The following is a 10564-nucleotide window of genomic DNA, read 5'->3' as shown; positions in this document are numbered from 1 at the left end:
GTGGCAACGTCACAAGTGGGGTTGTAACAGCTGTTTTGTTTGGAAGCAGCTAAATCATAATTACCAGAGTTTGGCTAGTGGCAGCACTGCTGTTATTTTGTTTGTTTAATGTTGCCTGTCTCCTGTCTCTGTCTGACTGTTGTTGTTGTTAGTTTTACATTATTACAAAAAAAGTTACAAAGTGAAAGTGTCAACAACTGCACTACTGAAACTAACTGTCAAGTTTTTTTAGGTTTGTTTATATTAATTTGCTTGAATGCTTGTTCTTGTTAGTTGTTATATTTCGATTGTTGTGTTTATTGTCCAACTTTATAGAGTCCAGTGTCCTAGCTATTCCTTTACTTTAGAGAATGCGTTTATAAGCCTTTCAATATAAACGGGCATCAAGCAGTGGTTTTAATTTAGGGTAGCCGCCTAGGTTAGCCGAATTTTTATTTATAGTTAATTATTTATTCATTTTTTACAGCCTAACATCTACCTTGCCAAGGCACGATGGGCATTCATGTCATTGCTGTCACTAGTTCAAGTGGTCTTCCGTTGTTCTCCAGACATAGGGGAGCTTCTGAATCGGTACCAGTATTTATTTTTCTAACTTAAGCCTAGTAACTTAATGTGTTTGTTAATGTGTGTTAATTTTGTTAATGTATTTACCACTGTCTAAATTCATTTTATGCTATCCCAATCCCATAATTTGATACCTAGTATGATAGTATTTAGTCATGATGAGTATCTCACTATATTGTAATCGCAGAGGATACGCGTCCGGTAACCAGACGTGGATTAGGCGTCCAGCAGTTACTGTCATAACCTAACCTAACCAACCAAACTTGCTGATAATGAAAAAAAACAAATGAAGGTTCAATTCTCTCCAATTATAAATGCCAAAAATTCTAACAAAAGATGTACAGTTAAGAAGAAATTACATTCAAAGCCAAATCTGTGACAAAAAGTTAAAGAAACCGATGGGTTTCGAACCAGGGACCTCTTGGATATCAGCCGAGCACTCTATCCACTATCTATTCTATATATAATTCAGTTTTAAAAATCTTTGTACAACTAAATCTAGAGTTCTACTGGACCGATTTTATTAATTAATGGGTCGTTGGAAAGCTTAGGTCGTGTAGATTTGCAAATAATTATGAAAGTTTGTTTTTATTATGATTTATGGTGAAAAATTTCAAAAAACATGTTTTCCATAAGAAATACATTGAAAACGGTGTTTTTCACACTTTTTATTTGGGTGCGACTTTTAGCTGCCTTTTTTTAGTGTTTCCTAGAAGTGTATGGTATCAATTTGTAGGAAATTTTATTTTCTTTTAGAATATCACCTTCCACTTTGGTCGATTTCCTCACCGTTTAAAAGTTATTTGAAAAAAAGCTAAGCAACCTCCGAATTTATAATAATGAGAAAATATTGAGTTTGGGATATTTTTGTTAAACTTTGTACAACTAAATCTAGACTTCTACCGGACCGATTTTGTTAATTTATGAGTCATTGGAAAGCCTTACTCATGTAGATTTGCAAATAATTATGAAAGTTTGATTTTATTTAATATTTGTGGTAGAAAAATAAAAATAACAAAAATACATTAAAAACTGTTTTTTCAGGTTTTTATTTTCAAGTTTATATTTGTAGTCAGCTTTTGGCTGCCTTTATTAAATAATTTCAAGAAATACACAGAAGATAATTGTAGGAAATTTTATCTTCTTTCAGAATATCACGTGTATTTTCTACGATTTACTCACCATTTAAAAGTTATTGTCAAATTAGATAAGTGACCTCCAAATTTTTAGTTGTTAAAAATACTGAATTAGGGATTTTTTGTTAAACTTTGTACAACTAAATCTAGACTTCTACTGGACCGATTTTGTTAACTAATGTATCGTTGGAAAGCCTAATTTGTGTAGATTTGCAAATAATTATGAAAGTTTGATTTTATTTAATATTTGTGGTGAATAAAGAATAAAAAGCAAAAATACATTAAAAACTGTTTTTTTATAGTTAATATTTTAAAATTTTAATTTCAGTTAACTTTATGTTGCCTTTTTTGAATATTTTCAAAAAACCCCTAAGAGTACTTAGTAGCAAATTTTATTTTCTTTCAGAATATCACCTTCCACTTTGGTCGATTTCCTCACCGTTTAAGAGTTATTTGCAAAAAAACTTAGCAACCTCCTAATTTATTGTGGTGATAAAATATTAAATTGGAGAGATTTTTGTTAACTTTCTGCAACTAAATCTACAGTTCTACTGGACCGATTTTATTAATTAATAGGTCAATAAAATCTGTGTAGATTTCCAAATAATTAGTAAAGTTTGAGTTTTATTTATTTATGGTAGTAATACGTTTGCCGGTATGAATAATCTAAAAAAAATGATGGTAGTAATAATGGGTTAGCCAGTATGCATCATCTGATCATATGGAACACGTGTATTAACCTATAGTTTAACAGCTGATTGTTTTATTGTTATTTCCTTGATTTTTCTTTGTTTACATTTAGTTGTTTCCTATTTGAATTGGTGGTTGAGGTCCGTAAAGTGTGTTTCTAAAGTGATGTTTTTAATCCGTACCATTAATAAGTATTGGTAAGTTAAGTGAAGTATGGATTTCATAACCAAAAATTATTATTTTAAACTGTCAATTATAAATTCTTCAAATTTAATTTATAATTCACAGTTTAAAATAGTATTTAATATTCGTTATTTTGAACTGTTAATTATAAACTCAATATTTTACATTAGTTGAAAAATGAATAACTTTACTCTTCACTACATGGTTGGTGATGGAAACTGTTTCTTTAGAAGTGTCTCATTTTTATGCCATAAATCTCAATCCAGATACAGTGATATACGATCCACGGTATTTGATGAAGTCGTCAATAACTGGGACTACTATTGTCCTTTGATCGTAGGGGATAAGACATATAGGCTAGAAGTAAAAAACGCGACGGAATACAGAAATTTGATGACCACAGATGGGGAATACGCCGGTAATGTCGAAATCGAAGCTGCAGCAAGAGTTTTTGACTGTCAATTCAAAATATATGCTGAGAAATTGGATTATTTTGTAACGGTTGGTGAAGGCACAACGATCTATAAACTACGATTCTCAGGAAATGTGGATGCTGGGCATTACGATGTTTTGATATACAATAGTATGCCTGAGAATCAAGAGGATATAATCTTACCAAAATCAAAACGTGGCCGTGCATCAAAAAATTGAAAAAGTAAAACGTGTTCTGGCAGACGTGAATCAACAGCTCATAAAAATAAATTGAAGAAACCAAATTATAGTATAGATAAAGATTTATTCCAAGGGGTAAAAAAGTGTTTATCAAGCAATCAAAAGGATGGAGACCCAGAAAATGAAAAAGAAACAGAACAAGATAGTCTGACCAACACTTCACTCAGAGATGATGCAACTTCCTCAACCTCCTTAATTTGTGAATTGGGAATGCCAATACACAAATTAAATTTAAAAATTGGAGCTGTAATAATGTTGCTACGAAATCTTAAACACAAAACGGGGGTTACGTAATGGAACACGATTAATTGTTAAAGAACTCAAGCCCAATTCAATAATTGCAGAGGTTTTAACTGCATTAGCAGCACGTGAAATTGTATTTATTCCAAGGATTGACTTAGCACAGACGGACACAGATTTACCATTTGTTTTAAAAAGACGGCAATTTCCTTTAAAATTAGCGTTTGCTATTACAATAAACAAAGCGCAAGGCCAGGCATTGGATAAAGTTGGGATATACCTTCCAGCACCAGTATTCAGCCATGGACAATTGTATGTTGCAATATCAAGGGTTAAAAGGTTTGAAGACATAGAAATTAAAATTATCCCTGGCAAAGAACAAGGAAGATTATTAAAACAATCAGATGAAGTCTTTACAAAGAATGTTGTTTACAAAGAAATACTGTAAATAAAATATTTTTATTTGTTTTTAATTATTTTACTCTTTTAGAAAATCAGTTGATTTCCTAAACAATTTCATTCTTAAAAAAAAGTTCAGGTACTTACAAGGGCATATATTATGTACTACTGTACTTTCTAGGGACCGTTGTATTTAACTACAACGGGCTCTGTTGCTAGTGTCATTATAATATACACAGGACACAGTCTCTTTGTATGATTGTTTTAGTTAGTGGGCCAATTTTTGTTTTAGTTGGCGTTCTCCATTGTTGGATCATTAAATGGAGTCCATATGTTCGGCAAAAGTCAACAAATCACAATTGAAAACGCTCAATCCCAGGACTCCAGCATCATATGGAAAGACTTTGAAGACAGGTAACGGAAATTTCATTAACACGTTATTTATTTATCATTAAGTTTAAAGGCTCAATGCCAGTTTCCTCAATGCAATACCGACTTCAAACCAAACTTAATATGTTTTTTTGTTATGTTTTTTTTTTGTGCAGGGTAGCGCTCCATTGAAACTGTAGTTTCCTAGTTCTAAAAAAAATCCCAGCTCATTAAATTAAACTATCCGAAATCAATTAGATCTGACGTGGATCCTTTTCAAAGAATGACATGAATTGTCATGGGAGTGTATTCAATGTGTGTGTAGGTGTGGAATTAGCGTTTTCTTTGGTTATGGACAATTTAACAAAATATGTAGGCCTACCTTACAAATTCTATGCTAGTTTCCTCTTTTTTTGGAAGGAGTTCAGTAGGCTTCAACCCAAAGGAATCTTATTACAAATTTGAATTAGATAAAGAGTTACTCAATTTGATTGTAATTAGACAATAGATTACCTGTATTTCTGTATCCTCAAAGTATACAGAAATTTTAAAAGTATCCTCTCGTCAGTCATGGCCACTGCGGTTGTTATGTTGTGGTGACAAACAACTCATTGTATTTATTTACTCTCAATTATTACAAAACTGACTGTTTCACCTATGGGCTGCTTGTTTCTAGCATAACATTGATAGCAGTTGGTACACCTGCTATTGAGAGCACGCTGAAGGAGTTGGTGCACGCTGTGTTTCAAGCAATGGTGCTCTGTGTCGGCGTAGAAGAGCTCAGAACGATCCGTAGTGTGGAACGACTCAAGCGGGAACTTAGGGTGACTACTACTTAACAACTGGTGGTGGTGTAAGGTATACAAGTGCAGGAAGAGTCTGCTTTCTATAGTGGAGTTGACATTCTTATGTGAATTATTCAGTAATGGAAGAAATATTAGTTTTATGGATCCAAAGTGATATTTTCAAACACATACTATGACTCAGTTTATAGCACCCTGTTAATTTGGCCCTTTATAATTATATTTGTTCAATAATCCATTATTGGTCCTAGGGGTTTTTGTGTGCTATATGCTGAGATTGGAGTACACATAAACATAGTCTGGTACCTATTATAAACCCTTTTCACTCTTTATTTTGACAACCTTTCAACAACAGCCATTTTTAGACAGAACTAATTAATCTATAATTTTTAGTTAAACATAGCCTAATCATGGATTAGCAAATATATATTAGGTATTATATATTTACCTTCTCAACAGATCTGAGTTATTTTAAAGGCATCGTCCAATGTTTAGTACAATATTCTACCTAATAAAGAGAATATACACGTTGGGCATTTTTATGTCTTATCAATGGTCTGACTTGTGCAAATCCTATGACATTACAATAAAACCTCACTAAGTTAATTTAAACGTCAAAACTACATACCTACCGTAAACAGTCTGGATTTGTATTTAAAGAGTCGTATAGCATATTGAAAAAATGAAAAAATATGTGTTTACAGTTTACACATATTTTGAAATAAGAAAAAATGAAACAAGCTTTCAGGGTGTCCATTCTGGAAAGTCAGGGATAGTCATGGAAAGTCATGGAAAAAAATTCTGGTCATTGAAAGTCATGGAAATAGGCAAAAAGTCATGGAAAGTCATGGAAATCACCAATGATGGATGGATTTCAGGGGTCCTTTCAATGATCTAGTTGGCCGTAACCCTGACTATTGCAGCATTTTTCCGAATTGTTCACAAATATGACAATTCAATTTATACAGTTAGTTGTCTTAGTTTATGGGTTTTGAGTTTGTATTTAGTTCATCGTTGTACCTGTTGTACGCCATTGTTATCTGTTAATACGTATTTCAATATTTTCTGTCTAGGCAGTATTATTTGTGTGTTTGCGTTATATTATAATTTAAGAGTAAAGTTCATGAGTCATGGAAATCAATGGTTAATGGTCATGGATAGTAATGGAAAGTCAGGGAAATTAATGACAAAATTTCTGTGGACACCCTGTAGAAATAAAATTTCGTAGGTACTGTCTTTTAAAAGAAATTAAGGACTTAGCTGCAAATAAAGAACCAGCAGCAGTTAAAAAGTCATATTATTACAGTACACTGTACACATGTTGCTATGAAATAAATAGGCCTATGATACATAGTGACTCGAAGATAAAAAATATTTTTAACTCATCACTCTTTTAGACTCTTTACTCTACCTATGATGGATAATATATTTTTTTAATGTGCTGTACTAAAAAAATACATGCCTGCCTTTTTTAGGTAATTTTGATAATCCAGATGGGGTCTGGTACCAATTAATCCAGATTACTTTATATAGGCTAGGCAAGATAATTATACTTTTGTGTCTGTAATGACCAAACAATTAAGTAAAAAAAAACTTGGTCTGGTTTTATAAGGTTTTAGCATGTGAAAACTTAAGCCCATCTGCTCCAAGTAGAAAAGTGAATTAATGATACCCCTGAGAAATAAGAAAATGATAGTTTTTTTTCTTTACTTCTTTTTCTATCTTCCTTCCTTTTCTATTATGTCAGAGGCTGAATAAGACAATAAGGTCTTGTTTTACCTGTTACAATAAAACATTGTTTTCTCAAGAATGGATTATTAAAAATATTTGATGTAATAATTTATATATCTTAATAAGTTTGTAAACCTAGCAGAATTCTCAAGTAATATTCAAATTAGAAAACCCACGCATGGTTTTTTTTTCGGCTGAATATTATCATATTGCCCTTTTACTCGAACATACTATATATATAACATTATTTAATTCATTTAAACCATTTGAGGTAAAAGGTATATCGCACTATATAGGTATATCTCACCAGAGGTCTAGTGACAAATAACAACTGTTCATTGAAATTGTGTTCTTCGCATAATATGAACAAATGGGGGCTACCAAATGACAGCCTATCATTGTCAATGCAGAAGAATTTAGTGTTTGTCACATTAAATTTATGAGACTGTTAAAGCTGCCACAAGATTGAAGAAAGAGTAGTCAATTGTGAACAAGACATTATGATGTTCCTAGAATTACTAGTGTGAGGTCATAGATGGACTTTGTAAATTTGTCTCTATGTCAGTGAAAAAAATAACAATATCAAACTTGCAGGCCTGCTTTCCGATCGTGGATCGTCTGCTGGAATGTTTGGACACTGGGGAGAGGGCTTCTGCTAGGGTTCCACTGCTTCCCTTAGTAGAGGTTGTTCTACACGAGGAAAATACTGTGTTGCAAGTAAGTATTGTTCCTTACAAAATAGGATAACTCATGGATTTTGTAGGTTTGGCGGTTCAACAATTTCCCTAACTTTTTTCATTTTTCCTTTTTTTGAGTTTTCTATATCCGTTTCCTGTTAAGTCTCACTGGCATTTAACATTGTAGGTTTGACTACTGCACTCTAATGTTTGATTTTCGTATTTAAATATTGCGACCTTCCATTAGCCACTAGAATCTAATTTAACTCTCTTGCCAAAAATAACTCCTCAAATGATTTGTTGACAGTCGAGACTAGACTCGTTTGCGGAGAGTGTAGAGTCATTGTTTGCCTGTTTACTATTGGATGGCTGCGTTGCCGTGGCAACGCTGGGGTGGTGGGAGTTAGCTGTGGAGGAAAGAAAACTTCTCAGTCTGGTGGTTGCAGCAAATACTGCAACAACTTCTTCAGACATTCCAGTCTTCCTACCGTGTAAGAGTCCTTCGGTGAGTTTGTGAAAAATGTCTTATACATTTCCTTTTGAAGCTAGATACAAATATTTTTTTAGTTACATACATATTGACATAATGGGTTGCCATTGTAGCTTATCTAAATAATAGTTTTATTTTGGCATCACCAGTTGAAGTTTGTCTCCCCTAGCTTGAAGATTCCACTTCATGGCGAGGGTGAATCATCTGGCAGTGGCACAATTGACGCAACAAATTGATGTGTTTAAGGCACAATTGAATAAAGTCAGGGATCTAAACCTGTTTGTTTTAGGTACCGTTTCGCCTGGTCAGTGTGTGTCTGGTGGCCGGTGCTTGGGTCAGTGTACTGTGTGGTCCCGCGCCGGACCTGGCCACTGTAGAGCAGCTGGCAGCCAACTGGTGGCGCCGCTCTGTAGCAACACTCGCAACTACTCTACACAACCAGGGCAACTTGCCTGCGTCTCTCCAACTCAACCAAGGCATACAGGGGTGAGGCTAATAATCATATTATTAGCAGTGTCAGAGTACCTTTGTGTAAAGCTTACTAAGACCTGGTTCTGGTAGTTTTGGGTGTAAATAAATTAGCTTTAAAAATGGAATATCTGCTTAAAATGTCTGTACAATTATGCTTTCCTCTTCAGGCTATTGCTGATTCACTGTGATATTGGAAAGTTTGTTCTTTGCCACAATTTGGCCAACAAAAAGGACACTCGCCCACCGTCAGATATACTGCGTAACTTCTACTACAACACAGCAATACATCTTCATAAACAGGGTGAGTGCCAGGGTAAATAGAATATTCAGTAGTTGTTGAGTAGGCCTATTGAAATATTCATATTGCCCCCTATGGTGTACATCTGATGTAGGGGGAGGGGGCCCTCAACAAAGTTTGTGCCAGGCACTGTAATATTGTAACTCCCCCCCAAAAAAAACAAATTAGCAAATTTCAATCACTAAAGCACCAACCCCACATCGGGACTCTTAACTTGTCAAGACTTGTTTGATATTCGCTACAAGCAATCCCTCTATGAAATACTTTGAAACTGCAAAGTTATCATTGGGGTTTTAACGCGGAAAAAATGTCCCAGACAATATCCTGTCCCTCGTGACCATTTCTCATCACGACTAAAGTTAAAAGGGGGCCTGGGGGTAGAGCCCCCAGCGAGCCAAACACGAGTATACATACTATAATCCCATTTAACATTCATTAAAAAAAGGCCTTTTTAAAACTAAAAATACACACCTTATTGTGAAGGCAACTTACAAATTTATCTAGTTCTTATTTATCTTCAGCTCTTTTTCCAGAGCTAAATAGAAGAAAGATGACGGATCATTCTCCCTTTCTAAGACGATTGTTTATCCAAAAAGTTATATTTTCTAAATGTGTTCTCTGTAAAAAATGTTCTAATGTTGCAGACCTGCCACAGAAGGCTCTAGAGACATATTGGTGTTCTGAGTACCACAAGGTCCACGCCCTGCGCTCTTCTAGCAACTTGCTGTGTGTGTTATACTCATCAGCTGTGCCCACCCATACCATGAGGTAAACCACCAAAACATTTGAAAACTTTTGACAAGTTTTGTGAATCCAAACTTTGAAATTTCTGGTTTTGATCATCACTTGAGGTAACCTTTTTATTTCCATACTACTAGACAAATTTGGGTTAGGGAATTTGTATTCAATTTTTGCTTTGTACTGCTAGCAGACTAATTCTAGTTTTGGAACATTTAACACAACAATGAGGTTCAACATTTTAATTGAATCATTTAACTTCCTTTTTCATCTTAGAATGTACAGTAGAACCCCACCAATCCGACCTCTCCTATTCTGACTTCTCGCCCAAACCAACCATTTTTCGGTGACTAGGTTATTGTTGTAATATCGTTATTTGCCGTGTTGAGAACATCAATGTCTCCCAAAATCCCATCAAAAATCTTGTTTATACCCTGCAATACAATGATAACGTTCCTGTGACCGTGTGATGATGTCTGCACGGGTGCTGGAGACGATTATTAATTTTGCCACAACTGCGGGAGATGATTAGAATTTTGCCGTGGATCGCAGAAAAAGATTATATGACCATATGACCACAGTAGATATTCAGTATTTTTCAGTGACTGCAGGAGACAATCATGATGTCTACATGGCTACAGGAGATGATTAGGAAAAAAAATTGGTAGGGTTAAAAAAGCATCAGTTTCAAGAATCAATTTTTTATAAATCGCTATCGAGAATTTATCAATTTTGACCAACACATCACTACAAACTCTATTCAGCAAACTCATTTATTTATTAACTCTTATTAATATAATTGATATTTTCAGGTTAATGACGCAGCAGACTTTACAAGCTCTCATTTCAGAGAAACAGTTCTGTTGGTGACAGGATGCATCTACTGAAACTAATCTCAAAATAGGGCAAGTTAAGAAGTGTATGTCTCAGGGTGACAAATTTGAACATACCAAGCAAACAATGTGCTTATTTAAAACGTGGGAAGTATTCAACAGACTTCCCTTGATGTTAGCAATATAAACCCATTTGCCTTTCAACTCCTTTCATAACTTTGGCTGAAAATTTACATTTTAGCGAATTTCCCTATAGGGAAGTAGCTATTA

The 10564-nt window shown here is 34.3% G+C and overlaps 1 protein-coding gene across 2 annotated transcripts; it reads left to right on the top strand.

The window, feature by feature from the left end:
- The first annotated feature begins 181 nt into the window (after positions 1-181).
- LOC128987235 (protein fuzzy homolog) lies at positions 182-10564 on the top strand. 2 transcript variants are annotated; one of them, XM_054407987.1, is made up of 10 exons: positions 182-232; positions 467-570; positions 4177-4298; positions 4930-5077; positions 7382-7504; positions 7772-7969; positions 8244-8440; positions 8593-8726; positions 9368-9491; positions 10274-10564. In XM_054407987.1, exons 2-10 carry the CDS (start codon positions 493-495, stop codon positions 10329-10331), a joined length of 1182 nt encoding a protein of 393 aa, XP_054263962.1. In that variant the 5' UTR covers positions 182-232; positions 467-492; the 3' UTR covers positions 10332-10564. The 2 variants fall into 2 exon arrangements, with proteins under 2 accessions (XP_054263962.1, XP_054263961.1); XM_054407986.1 differs by lacking the exon at positions 182-232 and having other exon boundaries at positions 334-570.

Source organism: Macrosteles quadrilineatus, unplaced genomic scaffold (genome assembly GCF_028750875.1).
Source record: "Macrosteles quadrilineatus isolate MER2022 unplaced genomic scaffold, UCM_ALF_1.0 Scaffold_2__2_contigs__length_208266976, whole genome shotgun sequence".
Classification (NCBI taxonomy): Eukaryota; Metazoa; Arthropoda; class Insecta; order Hemiptera; family Cicadellidae; genus Macrosteles; species Macrosteles quadrilineatus.
This window is presented reverse-complemented; position numbering and strand designations above follow the sequence as displayed.